Source organism: Cinclus cinclus, chromosome 6 (assembly GCF_963662255.1).
Source record: "Cinclus cinclus chromosome 6, bCinCin1.1, whole genome shotgun sequence".
NCBI classification, from domain to species: Eukaryota; Metazoa; Chordata; class Aves; order Passeriformes; family Cinclidae; genus Cinclus; species Cinclus cinclus.
In genome coordinates, this window is record NC_085051.1 from 17,994,877 (window position 1) to 18,013,596 (window position 18,720).

The following is an 18,720-nucleotide window of genomic DNA, read 5'->3' on the forward strand; positions in this document are numbered from 1 at the left end:
AGGGAATGGGCAAAGGCAGCTATGAAGATATGCTTAAGAAATCAGAAATATTGCTTCAAGCAACATGCTCAGTATTTTCCTCTTAGTTAGTAGTCAATACTTGTTAAGGAACTTTACTATAAAACAAGAAATAATTTAGAGATTTCTCCTTTAGATCATTACAGAATAATTTAGATTTCTTTCTTCTCTTTCTTACTGTTGTGGAACCAAGGATACACCTCAGTTCCTACACCTCTCTTTCTGCATTAGCTGAGGATTATTTCATCGGACTGATAATGGAGGAGTTTCAGATTGACCTGCTCTGAATTTTAATGCGTCGCCCTTTAGCTGCAGTCCACGATTTCTGCTCTGTGAACCAAAACCCCTTTACTGCAAGACCCTTTACTGGTCTGGATGATTCTGCTTATGTTGGCTGTCTGCTGCCGGGGACAGGGCTCAGCCAGCACTGCTAAAAGGACAGAAGAGGGAAGAAATTTATTTATGAAGGTCTGAGCTTGTCTACACTGCTCAGAAACACCAAACTGCCCTTTCTGCTGCTTCATGAGTGTAACAGGCATACCAGGAAGGAGGGAACAAGACGAGAGGAACACAAGATCCTGTGAATTCAGGCTACAATCCTGAGGGCACCAAGTCCATGACAATATCTGAGTCCTGTATGTATCCAGGATTCCAATGCAGAGACAATATTTAATTAAAGCCTATTCCTCAGCAGCAAACAGCTAACCCAGCACTACCAATTTACCAAGTACACTGGGGCAACTGGTGAAACTGACTCTCCTGACTTTCTTGGCAGTAACCAGTAAAGTGAGCTTCCAGACAAAGCCAGAAAACCCTCAGCTGATTAACAAGCTCTTTGGAGGCTGTAAAACACTGGTGTATGTACATTTCATGTCAAGGGAGGCAAACCTGGAAGTTTTAGTTAGAAAAATCAAACCAAGGGAACCTCTCAACATGTAACAGATGAAAAAGGTATTTCCACTAACTGAGCAGGCCAAAGGGCAGTAAGATAAGGCAGCTGCACTGAAAGACCAGTTCTTCACCAAACCTCATCAGGGGATAGGGAGGTGGAAGCAAGACTCCTCATTCATACTGGAAACCAGTCAATAAAACAGACTAGACCCAAAAAAAGGCAGTCCATCATCTTTGCTCCAGAACTGCTGGGAAGCAAAAGGCCTCTTGTGGCTCCTAATGGCACTCGGTTACAGGAAGCTTCAAGGAAGAGGAAAAAGAATTGCTGAGAAATCCTAAGGCATCAACATCTTGGCAACATGAGTGTCACAACTAGATTTCAGCTCCAACAAGTTGTGCTCCCAGTCAGCTGGGCAAGCAGCTCCTGCCCCCAGTAATCAGGCAGGGATCCTCTCTGGTGGAGAACAGCTGTATTAGGACAGTGGTACACGCTTGGGAGGAGGGAGAGAGAGAAATCTTCCATGTATGAGAAAGCTCAGCTGTGTCTCCAGCTCAGTGCAGAACCATCATCTGTCCTCACAGTCAATGCCCATTACTGCTGAGCCACTTCTCAAGAGAGCAAACCTTGATTCCTATGCAGCATCCTGGCAACTTCATGTTGGCTCAGGAAACCTCAAGGGAAATGGCCTTGGATGAATCTTGCTTTGTAGTTATATCAAGGGACTGTCATGATTAAGCTCCTAGCAGAAGATCCAGAGCTCTTTTGTTTCTTCACACTGAAGAGGACCCACTGAACTCCTGGCTGCCTTGTACACAAGGGGGGTGACTTTCCCCAGAGGGGCAGGTAAGGCAGTGCATGGTTCCAAAGGCATTCAATTACAGAGCCAAGTCCTCAAGTTACAGACACTTTTGGTGGTGGTGGAGAGTGGTCAGGTTGGCAGGTGCTAAGGGAAGTAGCAGAGGGGGAGCAACAGAGCTCTCACAGCTATTAATATGGTTCTGACTTTAAACTCTTGTACAAGCAGCAGGTGAAAATCATCCCAAAGATCTACAGGGTAAAAGGAAGAAAGAAATACATGAAAACCACAGAATGGATGCAGTGGAGTCAGCAACTTGAAAACTAACAGTTCAGACCCACTCTGGAGTGTCAGCCAGCTCCTGCCTGGAGATAAGACACTCCATCTTACAATAGGCAGCAGGAAAAAAAACAATCTGTGCTAATCCTTGTAATTAATAAGTAGCTTCCTGGGGTGTAATTTGGCTGCTTGCCTGAATAAAGGGGAAGATGAGGAACTCCCAGACACATCTGCATCACAAAAAAAAAGAATATCCTGTGCCCTCCTCTCTCAAAATGAGAGTGCAAGTCATTCACATTCCACACCTTTACTCATCGGCTGTTCCTCAACACGACCCAGCTGAAGGAAAAGTTCTGGGTAACTGGAGGTAATCCTTAGGATCGCGGGTGGGAAGGTCCCTGCTGCGGGGCAGGCAGTTACGGGACACAGCCACAGGAGGGCTTCCTTGGGCTGCCGAGCCACGGCCTCCCATAGCCCCGGAGCACAACTCCTGCCCCAGCCCTGCTGGATACGCACTGTCACCGGCAGGGAGTTCACCAGAACGGCACAAGGGCTTTTGCTTTGGACCTTCGGTGAATCCTTAAGTCCCCGAAGTACCTTCAGCTTCTACCCCAAAACTCCCCTCAACCCTTTTTACCTGCACACAAGCAATGCTGATGCCCACTGCCCCGATAATTTTCAGATGCTCTTGAATGAAGTTTTCCAGTTTGGTAATGCAACCACTCTGCAGGGTGAAAGAAGGGACATGGAAAATCAGCTTCACTTTAACCTCTTGTTCACTTTAATCCGATGTCTGTGACCCTTGAAACCAGCACTTTAAAAAGTGGCATCTGTGAGCAATCTCTTCCCCTGATATCTCTGGAAAAGCTAAAAGATGATGTGAACTGCATCATTCCTGGTATTGCTCAGGACCAGCTGGCTCAGGAACTTCTGAACAAACGCAAGGTGGCTGCTGGCAGTGCAGGAGAAATGCAGAAGAACCGACCACATCACACACAGTGTCCTTTTTCTCTCAGGTAGGTGGAGAAAGATTCCCTCACTCGCTGCCTAGCTCCTGCCTGGAGGGGATGTTTATTCCTGCGAGGCCAAAAGGCCAAGGAAATGCTGCTAAGTGCATCCAGTACCAACAGCCCTAACATAACTGAAGTCTTGTAACAGTAAATTCTTCCCACTACTATTTATTACAGCAGTGCATTTTGGTGTGAACCTGGAAAGCCAGGCTCTGTCTATCTCTGCCTTTGAACTGCCAATCAAGAACCAGAAGTATCTCCATCTGCACCTCACAGAGTAATTCCACCTACAAGAAGCTGTGTCAAATGTAGGACTTGCATCCAAATCTCCTGCCAGAACCAACCTCTCCTACTTCCTTCCATTATTAATGTACCCAGTGGTAACAAACATAATTCATTATTTTCCTCTCTATCTACATATTAAGTAACAGTCTACAGAGCTGAACACTCAGCTAAAGAAGTGAATTCTACATTCCAAGGAATGCTACTGACTTTGAAGCCTATTGAGAGTTTGCAGTAATAACCCAACACCATCACTCCCTGCCCACCTCCTTTACACACTTAGTGACAGGTGGCTCTGAAGCCCTTCTGCTCTTTACCTCCTTGTAGATGTTGGAAGGATGGTCTCTTCTGCCACACAGGTCAGTGATCGTCTTACAGCAGCTGTCTGGGACTTTCCTCCCACTGGCTTCTGGAGATTTGATCCACAGGCTGTCGGCCCAGTCCGTGTAGTTGTTGCTCCCACAGCACTTGAACTGCACACACAGAGAGCAAAGGCTGAGCCTGTAGCACTGCAACCTTCTTCTCCCTCCAGCCTCCCACATCAAGCCCTGGGCTTCACCCTCCTTTGCAGACACTCCAGCTATCTCGCGGGTTTGGTTATTTCATAATTATTAGTGACTTTTGTGTTAAGACTTCCCCAAATGGCCATTTAAATATCAAGTTCATCCATCCTTCAGCAGCTGTGACTTTTGTTTACTGCTGGGACAAACTGTAACCAGAGTGCACCTGCAGCTGCCTCAGCTCATAACTGCATGTTAACGATGGCAACAGGATAAGTTTAATTACCAGTTTACCATCACAAATGCACCTGCTATGGCACTATGCAAAGAGTAGTCCCTGTGCTTTCAAAGTGCCCATGCACAAGGGCCTTTTCTGTGGGAAAACCTGTCAGAACTGTGCCAGCCCTAACCTGAACCACCCCTGAGCCAGGCACAGCAAGGAACAGTGGCAGGAGAGCTCCTCTTTCATTACATCTTGCTCTCTAGGGTACTGAAAAGCTTAATGAAAAATGTCAGCAATTTCTCCAAAGCTTTGAACTGGGAAAGTAGAAGCAGCTGTCAGAGTAACTTGGCAGAGCCAGTTCACTGGGAGCAAGTTCAGATATCATTTCCCCAGTGCTACTGGTCATCCAGTTCAGTGATCACAGCACGCAATTCTGCCAGTTGCATGGCTCAGGCCCTGCACCTCACCCAACTTTGTCTTGAATCAGAACTTACACTCAGCCTAGAGAAGAAATACCTGTAGGTTATTTCTTCATCAAGAGTTGTCTTTTGTGTGCTTGGTTTTATGCCCTGAAGTTGCATTAATTCTCTTTGCTTTCAGAGACACCCACCTCCTGCTGCAGTTTGTCCACTGCACTGGTAACACTCTCTTCTCCCTCCCTCCGGTACTTCTGGGTCATGGTGTTCTTCAAATTTTGCTTCAGCTCCAGGCTCAGCTGAATGGAAGAGACAAGTGGGATAAAATCACAAGGGATAAAAGTCACTCCTCAGAACGACCCAATGCTCTGCATACATTCCATTGCCTTTGCTCCAAGAAGAGGACAGAGAAATGAGTGGAAGCTACAGCTTCCCTCAAGATTGTCCTCCAAGGCTGGACTGGACAGGCTTATTTCCAAATGAATACAGACCAGACCTCTTTTTAATAACTGCAGGGAGCTGCTTTGGGATCAAATTTCAACCTGTGTTACACATCCCCACATGGCTTCTCACCTTGAATATGCAAGATTGCCAAGAAATGCCTGCAATGAAAGGGAATACAAAAGTGTGCCTGTTAAACATGAATATACCTGTGTGACCATGTGCAGTCTTCTCCTTCTAAAGCCTGTAAAAAAATACTAAAAACTCTATTTTTGTAAAAAAAACACATCACTCTGTTGAGGAGCAGGAAGAAATCAGAGTCCTTAGCATGATGGACTGAAGCCACATAGACCAAAGAGCTCTTGTATCATCTTGAAAAAGGATGCCACAGGAGGGAATTAAGTGTGTGATTGCAAAAATCACTGCAAGGCTTTTTTTATATTAGAGAGACAAAGTCTGATTTTGGAAGAGCAGAATTTCTGAAAGTATCATCATAAACCACTGGCATGTTCAAGTGATTGGATTCAAACACTTATTCCTATGGAGACTCTTTTAATGTAGCTGAATTCTTCTCACCCTTTGGTGACAGCCAAGTGCCAAAGAGCCACATCCTTTTTTGTTATCCTCACTGCATATCTTTTTTGTTTTTTTGTCATAGTGGTTCATGCAGCAATACTGCTTCAGCCCAACACCTTTGAAATTCCAAGTTTCCTATACCAATAAACAACACCAACACGCATTTTAGGTAAGGGGAACAACAGCTAAGTAACCTCTTTATTTACCTTTTATTCTACATAGCAAGTAGTAAATGAGAGGTCAAACATTTGGTTATGCTAAACTGTGCAAAACAGTCTGGAATTTATTCTCCCTTTAAAACACTGCTTTCTCCAATCCCATGTGTCAGATGGGGACAACACATACCTCACAGAGATGAAATGAGGCATCATTCATTAATATTTGCAAAATGCTTTGAGATCTTGGGCTGGGAAGCTCTATGGAAATGCAAAGGACTTAGCATAATAGAAAGAAAGGAAAAGGTTCACCAACTGGAAGGCAGAGGCAAATGAAGAGGAGAGTCCATTAGCAGAATTATTACTTGGGAGAAAAGCAGTTACCTGAAAGCTCACGGGGAAGAACTGCAGCATGGAACAGAAATAAAGAACCAGTGTAGATACACATGCAAGCCTTAGACACCAAAGCAATGGCTGAAATAAAAACAGTGGCAAGCAGAGCAAGCAGCCTGCAACCAAGAGAGAAGCAATATTTACCAGCCAGAGGGCAACAGGATGTGCAGTTGTTGATCAGAGAAACACTCAAGTGATCTAAAGCACTCAAGGGTACAGTTCTGAATATGCTGTCCCTTATTTCAACCCAGGGATCAGCTCCTCTTCATCCACTGTCACATATCAACCTCATGCCTTTGCACAGATGGATGGACAGATCCTGGCTTCCTGCCATGCCTGCCAGGATTGATCTTTTTCTGTTAAATATGCAGATTCATACCCCAGATCCCTCCTGGCAGGAGCTAGTGCAGCTCTTTGGCTCCTAGCAAACGACCGGTGCCCATCCAAGGCAAAGCACAGAAGGTCCAAGAGAAAATGGAATGGCAAGGAGTCCTGGCAGTGAAGTCAACAAGATGGGATGTTCAGCTGCTTTTCAGACAGCCATTTGATAACGATCCTAATTTGCCACTTCCAATCAATTTCCAGACACAGAGCAACTTTGCAGGCTGTTTGTGCCTTGGTGGTTAAACTCCCTTTGAAAGCAAAGTGATGAATTAAGCTCTGCTCTCAGCAACTGCAAGAAGTGCCAAGCCAGACCTGCAGCTGTTGGGAGCCTGTCCTGTTTCTCCAGCCCCTCAGCTGTGCTGCTTAACTGAAGCTCTCAAAAAGTTCTTGACCTGAAAGGACCTCTCAGCTGGTCCATTCATCACCTTTGCCGGATGCAGCAGGAAGTGTTCCTGTGTCCTGAACATGCTAAAGTAGCACTACTGTGATTTCAGTTGCTTGCACTATGCCTTAGAGGCTGTTAGGAGAGTTCCTAGAACTACACAGCCTCAAAAACTATATTCTACAAGGGTCTGCAGAAAAACAGGGCACAAAGCGCACCACAGGAAGGAGCTGAGCAGTAGGGCTGAGCATACCCTTGGAGAAACGACCATCACTTTGTCAAAATCAGTAAATAATCCGAGGTCTTCTGTATATGGAGGGGAGTGAGTAGGTGAACCACAAATAGACCTATGTCCCAAGCATCCAGGCCAAATTTTGGCTGGAGAAATGGGATGATAACGAGCTGTTCTTTCTCCCTTTTCTGAGTCTCCAAGGAGTAATGTCCACTCACCTGCTGGTAGTAGATATAGGCCAGGATTCCTGCAATGATCTCCAGGAGAAAGATGCATAGCAACAATATGAAGTACTGTAAAATAATGGGAAAAAGACATTAGAACAGAACATAAGGAGATGCCAGGAGGCAGCTTTTCTTTACCTGGTAAACTGTCTGACTCTGTCTTCATCTATGGTTTTCTGCAGCAGTGTTCAAACACAGAGGCTGGGATTAAGTAATAGAGTAGGGAAGGAACAATCCCACAGATTAATAAAAAAACCCCACGGAGTAACTGGAGACAAGCAGCGGCAAGTGTGAGTTTAACTCACAGAGCCAGAGGGATATAGAGAATGGAAAAGTGCAGAAAACCAAGATAAGATCACTGTACAAAAGAAAGTGGTTGCTAGATAACCTAATGACTACACTCAGTATCATGGAAAATATCTGATTCTGACATCAATACAAAAAAAAATAAACTTTTGCTTGTTTTGACATTGTTTAGGGTACTTCACCATGTTACTAAGGAGCGATGTACGTTACAAAGATGATTCAATAAAGCCACAGAAGGCCTGTTTCACCAAATATACAGCACAACAGCTAAGCATAAAGCTCCCACTGGCTTCTGCAGGGCTTAGCCACAGGCTGAGGGGCACCGTTAAAATTAATGGACTTCAGCACTGATTCACACTCAGCACCTGGACAGTATGTGCTCCTGAACTGGGATCTAGATGGAAAAGCTCAGCATCTCAAAACCAAAGTGAGAACAACTCTTAGAAGACTAACAGGAGAACATGACTATTTCTTAAAAAGAGCTTAGTGGCACTGAAGTGAAAAGGGTAAGCCCTGCTTACCACAAGGAGAATCAAATGGGCCATACAGAAAACTGTTTGGGATCCCTGTTCTATTCACAAACAAGAAAGCAAGCCAAACCCATGAGGAATATGTGCAGTAGACTGAAAGGACTAGGCAGGTCTGAAGAGCCAGGGTGATGTGTCCACTTCTGCTTAGAGTCCAAAACAGCTTTTCAGGGAGAACCCCTCTCCTGACAAGCAGCCCTTGCCTTGCTCATGGTCAGCAATGAACAGTTTCTTTACAGATCCAGGCTGTTCTGTGACTGATATTAAATTAATCTTTCTGTAGATAAAGCTGAAGAGACCCCAGCTCCAGCCATAACAAGGACCTCAAGCTAAGTTCCTGGAAGAGCTGGCTTCTCCAGGACAGAACAAACAAAGTATCTCCCATTTTCTGTTTTACCCTCAACCTTAAGAAAGGTCTGTTACTAAGGGACAAAGCAAATGGCTCCCTACAAATCTAACCGGACATGAAACCTGCACAAAAAAAGGACAGTGAAGATCTGGACACAGCAAGGATGCACAAGGGTTACACCCCCACTGTGCACTCTTTTCACTAGGTATTTCCCTGCCCCTTCTGGAGGAGTAAAATGACACACTCAGGCTCCCTCTTTCACCCCTGCTGGACTTCAGCAGCTGCAAAGGAAGGACAGCTGGGTTTTATCTGCAGACCGGGCTTTAATCTGAGCACACAATCTCGGCCTTTCACTCCTCTGCCCCGGGCTCTCCCCCGCAGCGATCCCGACCATCTCCGCAGCCGCGTGTACAAGGTACCCATTCATCCCAGGGCAATGAGTCACCCACTGGAGTGCAGGATAGCTAAAGGCTGCTCCCAGCACTCCCAGGAGGTTGAAAAGGGGCAAGAAAGGGTTGGCAGGCTTGGACAGGACGGCTGGCTCTCTTTTGCTGGGACCCTGTTCTGCCTTCACTGACCTTAACATCGTTTCTCTGCCAAGGAGAGGCAGGAGAATGGCAGGATGCTGAGAACAACCGATGGACTGGAAAGCTTATTTATTTTTCCTTGCTCTGTGTGATGTCAGATGCATTCAGGTAGAGCTAAAGTTATGTCACCACAAGCTCTCTGCTCGCTGGCTTACAGTGGAGAGAAACAAACATGTATCCAGCAGACCTTAACAAATCTGAGTCACAAGTAAAACCTTGTGAGGAAGGTTAGTGCATCCACCACCCATGAACCCAACCTGTCTCTGCTGATACACTCCACCTTTATCTTACTCTCATCGTTCCCTCTGGGCCACTTGTCATAGGGGAACAGCAGCTTTCACTCTGTACACACACAGAGCACAGGGCTGCTCTCCCTGCTCTTCAGATGTAGCTGCAGGGCTTTCTTAGAGGTCTGCTATGAGAGGAGTAGGCCAGCTCTGGCATGGAACTCTAGGGACATGCCCTATTTGTTTCCCAAGTCAAAAGTGTGTGATCACCAGAAGCTCTATAGCAAGCACATGCCTGAACCTGGGCGGGCTCTAAGACAAATTTACCCTGGCTCTGGCTCCAAGACTGAGTCAGGGCTATTGGGTGTCTCCTCAAGACCTAGGGAGTCCAAATTGCTTCCATCCAGTTTTGAGTGAGGTACTAAGTGTTAAGTGTGTTTTCTCTGAAGAACACAAAAATGGTTCAATCCCCCTACAAGCCAAATAATTATCTGGAGACATCTTTCTACTACCCAAAGAGATAGATAGCAATGATACTCCTAAATCAGCAACCTCACTTTAGTGGGAGGGCTCCAGGCTGAAATGCAGCAGGAACAGAAATCCTAATCCATGTGCGCTCCCTTCTCAGTGTCGAAGGTAGCTGACTAGAAAAGACAGTGTATGAGGAGTCAGACCTGAAGAAAGTCACCTTCTCTCTTTACAAGCAAGGTCTTCTATTTGACAGGTCTTTCCCTGGGACTCCTGCTGCATTTTGACTGAAGTATGATATAATAGTGGTCTGTATCCTTGTAAAGAGCTGTACTGCAGCATCACAGCCAGCCAGGCTGCAGACCCACTGTCTTGCCTGCTCATGGAGCCAGGGAGACTCCACCTCTGCTGCACAGGCCTCAGCAGAGCACATGGTTAAGGAAGGCCAGTAAGAAATGACAAAAAAGTAGCACAGTTGTGAGTGATGGGCAATAAAATACTATGAAAAGCCTTGAACTGGGCTCATAAAACTCACAGTTACATACAAGGCAATAAAAAAGTTCACAGCTTCTCAAGATAAAAACAAACTAAAAACCATATATGCATTTTACAAACAGCATCCAAAGTTGTCAGTAATCAATTTTCAAAAGCATCAAGGCAGCACTGAGGAGAGCAGAGCTCTGTGCTGCTTATACTGCTCCCCCCATATTTACATGGGTCTCTTGTACAGAGGGAAAGTGGGACCGGCTGGCACAGCCCCTGGGGTGACTGTGAAGCTGTCAGGATTACTGTCTGAGCTCAGAGCTGGCAGAGGCCACCAGCCAGGCTCACCCAGTCCTGGCAAGCACAACCCTGTCTCAGATTACTCAGGGCAACCAAAGCAGAGCACGAGCAAGAAGAGACAATAGGTCTGTCACAACCAGCCACTCCGAAAGGACGCGTGGTGTAAGGAGACAAGAGTGACCTTTTATTCCCAAGAGACAATTATTAGTTTTCTATGGCAAAATAACAAAGAAAACCCTACTGGATTTTCATACATAGCTTCTGGCTGAGGGGAAAAAGACAAAGGGAGATCTCTTTGGCATGCAGAGTCAGTGAAGCAAGGCCAAAACCAACTGCTATAGACCAGGAGCCTACTGAAGAAGAATCAGCAATACACTCACTGTGTCTCCCTCTATATTTATTCTCCCTCCCTGGCCCTACTTTGTCTCTCAGAGGGATTAACAGGTCTGCACAGCAGTGAAGCATCAGGCTTGCTCACAACTCTTATTTCTGCTCCTCCATCCAAACTAAAGAGGAGAAATGGGGTCGGTCAGGTGAACAAGGATTTGCAAAGGGAGGAGATGGCAGCTGAAATATCTTTTTCTGTACCTGTGAAAGCTAAGAGCCACTGATTTGTTATTTCAATCACTGCACTCACCACTGCAGCCCAGACACTAAAACACAGTGCTGCCACACTCCAGACTGAAAGACAGATTTGAGAGGGAGCAAGCAAAATAGAAACCTCAGGGCTGGTAAAAAACTTCAGTGTAGGTGGGTGAGCAGGGAGCTCAGGAAGTAACACAGAGAAAACTGTAAAAGCAGCAGATTATCAAAACAGTATGGCTCTTTTTTTGTGGAAGCAAGACTAAAGTAATTTTTTTGCAACTGAAGAAAATACTGGACATGTTCTATCTTCGACATGAGAGATAAAAAGTATATTAATCTGGCTTGAACCTAATGTCATTAAAAGCTACTGTTATTACAGGTCTCTCATATTTTCCTTCCTCTTCCCAGTTTCCAGAATATAAGAATGGGCAAGGAAGAGACAAAAGCCACAAGATTTTGTTTTGAATAGTTTCAAATAGATGTTCTCATACAAAGCATAGATATTACAACTCCACTTTTTACTCTTGAACCATGCAGCATATTCTTTGTGTGGATGAAAGAAAATGCTCTGCAGTAAAACCTGTCCCCTGGGACACGGACAGCACTGCTGTCAGGAGCTGAAGACCTTAGTGATATTTGCTCTAGGACAAACAAATAGGGCTGGTGCACAACACAACCAAGATGCTTCCCCCGAATAAAACAACCAAGCAAAACTCACCACTCTTAGCAAATTCCGCCGCTCTTTGAAGGTGGCACAGCACCCAAGGATGCCAGTGACCATGACCACCACACCAGCCACCACCAGGATATAAGCAGTTGCTGAGTATGTGCTGGAGGAGAGCAGGCTGATGTAGTCACTCTTCTCAGCCAGGGTCCAGGTGCCCACTGCCATCACAGCCCCACCAGCCAGCTGGGGGGAAAGAGAAGAAAGCAACTGAAGGGTGTCTGAGGCATGAACTTCCTCACCTCACAGAGCAACTGGGCAGGAACAGCAGGATGTACCACAGCTCCATCTGCTAGCCAAAGATGATCTACATTAAAGGATGTACTCACTGGGACTGAGCAGGTCCTGAGCTTCAAGGCACTCAGTTCAGCACTCCAGGCAGCCTGAGATGGAAGCTATCTAAACCATCTACCTGTGCACAGCAGTTCATATTCAGACTAGAGTCTTCCCAAATGTAGCCACACTGGGTTTTAGGCAAATAAAACATGTCAAATCTGTATCACCAACCCGGCTGGCTAACCTCTAACCCCTGTAGCAAGTGAACCCAGAGAACCCAACCACATCTTTAGCAGTTCCCTCTCTCCTAAGCCTTCAACTTCCAGAGGGTTTTAGGTGGTTTCTGGTAAACTCAGACAGTTTTCCTTAAAGATCTGACCTGGACACTCCATTGCTCTGTCCCAAGCACCAAAGTAAAACACAGTCCTTTGGCATCAGTAACTTTCCTGGTGGAAAATATGACTGAGAAGCTGTGAAGTGGATCAGCTGTAAGAAGGTGTGCATCATCTGCCAGCACTCCCTCTGCCATTTTGAGAGGACAAATGGCAAAACAGTGGAGCCCTCAGGCTCCTGAGAAAAGTAAACCAGGTGAAAAATCAAGGCTTATTTTCAGGCTTCCTGTAATGTCCTATATTTGGTAATATGACCGAGAAACAGCCACATGCTACAGTGTCAAACCATAACTTCTGCAGCCTGGCCAGCCAAGCCCAAGGGGTGACACTTCACCCAACAGGACGAAGGCTGTGGCTTACTGACGTCAGCATTTCGTCCCACTTCTTCCCAAAGACTTCATCACAACCAAGATTTCTGCACCCCTGACACTAAAATTGCAGTGTCATCTCATTGCTTCTGACACAGACTGAGTTTTCTTACCCAGAAGAAGAAGTTGAAGATGAAGAGAAGGTACTTCAGACAGATGGTCCCACATGTTTCCTTCTTTTCTGTATACTCACGCATCTTTCTGGTTCACCAAGGTCCTAAAAAAAAAAAAAACACAAAAAACCACATTAAAAAAACCAAACAAACCAAAAAAAAAAACCAGAAAAACTTGAATGAATCAAGTCATCACACCACTTCTCCCACAAGGCCAGCATTACTACTGTCCTCCTGCAACATCTAACACTTGCAATCTTTTGCTGAAGTAAGCTGGTGAACAAGCTAGTCAGCTGACTTCAGGGACACAAGACGGTGTTTGCTCAGATAAAGACCTCTCATATCCATTTGGGTGACCTACACACAAGATCTTGCATAATCCCAGGCCTGTTCTCCAGAAAATCGCAGTGTGGCTCCTGATTACAGCCTATAGCTGCTGTTCTGAAGGCAGCAACAGAAACCTTGGTCTCTGACATTTATGGAATAATCTGTCTCCAAAGAGTAATATTTTCTCTCTGGCATTAGTTACAACTGCCTTAAATAGATCCTTCGCTAAGTTTGAGTTATTTTTGATCTTTACAACTTTAACTGGGAACACACTTGTTATGTGTGTTCAGATGTCCTATCCTTTTTGAACCCCATCAGTCCACTGGTGTTATTAATTCTCTTCTTCACTGCTTACTATCCATGGCCCTTCTCACTGGCTAGCTGTCCCCCAGGGCACTAAGAGATTGTCCCAGCTACTAAGAGGAAGAAATACAACCCTTTAGGCTTTAGATGATCTGACAGCATAAAATGCCCCTACAGATATGTAAGGAATGGGGTTTTGTTGTGAGTCAGTCCCAGTGCAGTGCTACAGATCTGCTACAACCTGGAGCACATTTCTCAGAAGTGGGTCTGCAGCAAGCACAGCTCCATGTTACTTCATTGCCTGTTGTTCAGACCTCAAAGTCTGAACTTCGCAGAAAAATATTCTCATCACTGCCTGACCAGGCAGACAGTACAAAAGCACTGCCCAGAGTATTGCTGCCAGCATCACCTGTGTGAAGTAGGATGCAAGTGCAACCACATCCTCACCATTTGCATTCAATTAAAAAATCATCCCTTTCCTCCCACACCAGCCAGCAAGGAATGATGCAAACATGGTGCACCAACATCAGAGTACAATGTTTTCCTACAGCAGCAATTTCCCTGGAAGCAGGCAGGCAAACAGCCTCTACATTTTTCCAAGGCATGGAGTTCACGCTTAGTTAAATTACAGAACTTCTTCGTTCATGTGATGCAAGCTCCCTCCAAGGACCCACTGTAGCTGCACTCAGCCATGCAGTACAGACTCATCTACCTTGGCAAAGCACCTGACAGCAAAGAAAGTGAGAAACAGGTACACATAGCCAGGCTGCACATCAGGTAACTATCAGCATTATCTTTGTCACTACACTTCTAATGCCTGCCTTTAGAGCCAGATGAACCAAGGCTGGGAACAGCAGCTGCCCATTCTGCAGCATAATTGTATTTTATTTGCAGGAAACTATTTCCTTGTGCTTCATGCCAGCCCACTCAAAAGCCCCAGCCAGGCCTGTGCTTGAGAAACTAACAAATGAAGCTAACGAGGAAAACAAGAGCGTGAACATGCCAACAGTCCCACCCATGCCCATCCCCATTTCACAAGAAAACATTTTTCTCCAGAATAACATCTGGCAACAGCAGTTGGCAGCAGAAAGCTGCTTCACTGGCAAAAGGAGCAGCTCTGAGATGGTGGCACAGATCAAGAACAACTCTTCACGGTTATCTCCAGAAGAGATCAGAACCTCCAGCAATGCTCTAATTACCACATTGCAGCACAAAAGGGCCCCGGGCTTTGGGAAGGAATGAGTGCTGCCGCTGCTGTATGCACTGACCAGGCTTGCAGATTCTCCATGAGAAGACGCCCAAGAACACAACATTCATGGAAGGTGACAGATTTACAGTTCCAGAGGTTTCATTAAGCCACAGAACAAGAATGGCAGCAGCAAGGCAGCCACACACGCCTGTACAACTCAGAACAGGCACCTCAGCTCAGATCTGAGAGATGCCTTCCAGTAACAGGTCTTCTGCCCACCCCTTCTTCTATCAGGGCTGTACATAGAGGAATGTGCACTGCAGACTTGCAGAGACTGACCAGGGGATGATAACCATGCTTTCTGTCCTTAGGCTTCTCCTTAGATTTCCCTCTTGCTCCCAATGATTTTAGGAAACTTCCTTTCTTCCCCTACATATTGCCATAGAACAGGAGCTGGGCCCTAGCAAGGGATACTAACTTGTCCCTCCTTCTGATCCAAGAGCTCAGAAATCCCAGTCACAGGTCCATCTTGTCCAGGGTGGGGACTGGGCAGACTGCACTTGCATCAGATGACAGTCTGAAATCCTCCAAGGCTGCAGGTCCTGTTCCACCCAGCACTGGGTACAGGCCTTTCAGGCAGCCTGGCTTTCCTGCTGGCAGGAGAGGATATGCCTGTTTCCAGAAAGCTGGCAGGGAACAGCTGCAGGTTTATAAAGCAGAGTGAATCACCAGGGATGGCAGACCATGAATCAGAAAGTAATCAGGGCTGTCTCCTGTTTGATCTATCCTTCCCAGCCGGGAGCAGAGCTGATGGCACTGGCTGCCTCTGCATGCTTAATGACTCACCTAGCCAACTATTCAGGGAAAGGCAGCTCTCTAGACCCTCTTTTTGGAAGTCGTGTTTGTGCTCCTTGCCTCACACAGGGTGATCTGCTGCTTCCCATCACCTGCAAAGACAGGGTCAGGATTCAGGGAGCTCTCCTGGTCTTCTGTGAAAGCAAGTGAGGTCAGGAGACTACAGTGAAATGCTTTGCCCAAGGAGCCCCGGCAGTGGGAGGGGGGGAACTACAATCTGCTTCCCAGGCTTAGGGTCACTTCAGGCTCTGAACATCATGGTCCCAAAAAGCACAGAGGTTTTGATCAGTGTCACAGCTCCAGGATGAATATGGGGCCCTCATCCTGAATTCAATGAAATAACCGAGGTCCCTTGCCTTCAGTCATCCTTATAACAAACCCTCAGAACTGCTATGAATCACTCTTGAATCCGGACAAGAAGCAGCAACAGTGATTAACACACATAATTCTCTTCTATTTTAGACACTGAGGCAAAAACCTGTTCTGAATCATTATCAGTAATTACAAATGAGCTCTCTGATGAACAGGAAATGGCAAGCTCTACTCTACACAGGGCTATATTTACAAATACATAAAAACATATTAATTAAACATGAGCTTCATAATGGGAAGTACTTTGATAACTGAAAAAGTGGTTAGAAGACTAAAAGTACTCCCATAATGAAGTTTACTTGTCCAGTCCAGACACAAGCTTCATCTGCAAGTTAAATTTCAGCAAGCAATCAAGGAATAGAGGCTGTGAAATTTAGTCAAACAATAGAAAGAAGTATTTTTATGGAAGTCACAAGAATCAACAAGAGGTTCCTACTATGCCCACATACACTGCAACAGAAATGACAGAGAGAAATAATACTCTAGAGAAAACAAAATGCATTAAGCTGAGAGGAAAAAACAAGTGACAGAAAGTGAAGATGAAAGGGAGGAGTAACAGTCTGAAGATTAATTCAAGAAACTGGGAGTTGAATAGCTTGAATCCAGCTTTCCACTCTGATACAGACTTTGTGCATAGACTTGGGCAAGTCCCTCAGTCTGACCCTTGCCTCTCTCTTCCTCCCCAGTGCAAGACCTTCATCTTTCTCTAAACCCAGTGACTTTATGAGGATCTGCACTGAGAAACTCTGCTGATGGAGGAATGCCAGCTGAGAGGCATAACAGGCTCCAGGTGATTGACAAATTGGCAAAAGGCCGACAGCAACATGATTCCACAGACTCTAAAGTGCTTTTGCCAGCAAAGATTTTTTCAGCCAGTGAACTGGAACAACCTCTTTCATAATTAGTAAAATATATACTTATAATGAGAGGAATTCCTGGTAAAACAATTTTGGCAATATTTTTTGAGGCTTGCTGGTTCAAATACATCAGAGATCGAGAGATGCTAATAATGAAGTATACAAGTTAACAGTGAATAACAGTGGAATAACAGTGAAGCAAGGAGGAACTTATGCAAACATCTCAAAAAGATAAAAAAGGTGAAGAGTGAGCTCATCCGGCCCTATGTGACTGCAAGCCACAACCTCCTAGGAGGGTAAGAATGTACAGTGAATGACTGCCAGGCAAGGCTGGGATCACGTTAAACATGAAACCATTCCACAGTCAGATTTTCTTGGGCTCTCATCCTGCTGTGACTGAACCCTTAGGACAAACCTGACCACAAGAACTCACCAGAAGTTGAGCAGTGTGGCTGCAGTTCTGGGTGCTGAGTATCTGGGAATACAAGCACTACACAGACAACTGTGAAACCTACAATTTCAATGGCAGGACTTGCTCTGTGTGTTCTACACCACACCACTGTATTTTTTTCCAAAGGCACACATAGGCATGCACAAACAGCCCAGCTGAGACAGCATGTGCCATGCACACACACACACTCCTGCTGGATAGACATTCATTTAGTCATCCCAGACACTGCTTGGTACATTTGCCTCAACTTGCACAGTAACAGCACTTAATTAAACAGCAAAGAAAGCCAGGCCCGCAGGCTTTTTCTGCACAACCTGCCCTAAAGCAGCATCTGACAGATGGGGAAGAAATAATGCCAAAGCAAATGAATAGCTCCCAGGCCATTAAAAGTATCATTATTTGAAAGTATCAGTTTTTGAGTGATAGCAAGCAAACTGGGATCCAACATATCAGTGACAACTCTTCCACAAATAACTCATACACTACAACTTTCATAACTTCTAACATATTTGCCAAAGCAGAAAAAGAAGACTTGCTCCAGGAAATCCCGCTGCACCTACCTCTAACAAAAAGTGCAACCACAGGGCATACTGCTGGCCTGGAGGGAAATGTTCCACTGGAGACTATCTGAGCTGGGCCAGATAACCCTGGCAGCCATCAGCAAACAAAGCAGACGTCCCTCTTTTGGTATGTGCAGTGCAGGTGTGGGCCAATAACTTTAATCTTCAGCAAACTCACAGACATTCTTTGTCAAGGCTAAACTCTAGCCTTTGAAACGTGACCTCTCTCGAGTTCCTTCTCTGTAAGATGAAAACATTACCACTGATGCTTTACCTACCCCAGTGAACATCCTCAGAAAGGGCCTCCAGCTGCTTATCGCCTGCCAGGAAGCAGCTGAAAGTAATTTAAGCAAACCCTTCCCAGGAGAGGAATTCTAAAGCTTTCAGGTAAAAGAGCTCAAATTCACACCATGTGCCTGTTACCCACCCCAAATTGATAGCCAACATGGATCAGCAGTCTTGACACTGACCTTTCACCACCAAAGCAGGTGACAGCACCAGTGCAAATGTTCAGTCCTCTTCAAAGGCTTTTTTCCACTCCCTCTCTTCTTGCTGCCTCTAGTCTGCTGCTGGATTTAACAAAGCAGAAAGCTGAAGGAAAACAGAAGAGAGATGCAGAGAATCATGAACTGTGCCAAAGACTATTCTGAAATCAATAGATGATCATATGCTTTGCCAGCAAGTCCTTTAAGTAGAGAGCACACAATTTCAGAATACACCTTGTGAATGCATGTGATTAAACTGCAAAACGTGCACTGGGTAACAGGGAAGAGCTAAACTGCAGCAGTGGGGAGCATGAACATCTTCTGCTGGTAGAAAGCTGTCAGAACAGGTTTGTATTAACTGCTGCATCCTGTTAATGCTGCTATCAATTCTGTTAAGGCTGTGTACACAAAAT

General features: G+C 45.5%; 1 protein-coding gene across 1 annotated transcript; it reads right to left on the reverse strand.

The window, feature by feature from the left end:
- Window positions 1-11: 11 nt before the first annotated feature.
- On the reverse strand, window positions 12-18,357 carry CD151 (CD151 molecule (Raph blood group)). Its single transcript, XM_062494456.1, has 8 exons — window positions 18,293-18,357; window positions 12,909-13,012; window positions 11,754-11,945; window positions 7,198-7,272; window positions 4,611-4,715; window positions 3,595-3,750; window positions 2,623-2,709; window positions 12-1,957 (listed from the first exon to the last, which is right to left on the reverse strand). The coding sequence occupies exons 2-8, from the start codon at window positions 12,990-12,992 to the stop codon at window positions 1,898-1,900; spliced, it is 759 nt and encodes a 252-aa protein (XP_062350440.1). The 5' UTR covers window positions 12,993-13,012; window positions 18,293-18,357; the 3' UTR covers window positions 12-1,897.
- Between the last annotated feature and the right edge of the window lie 363 nt (window positions 18,358-18,720).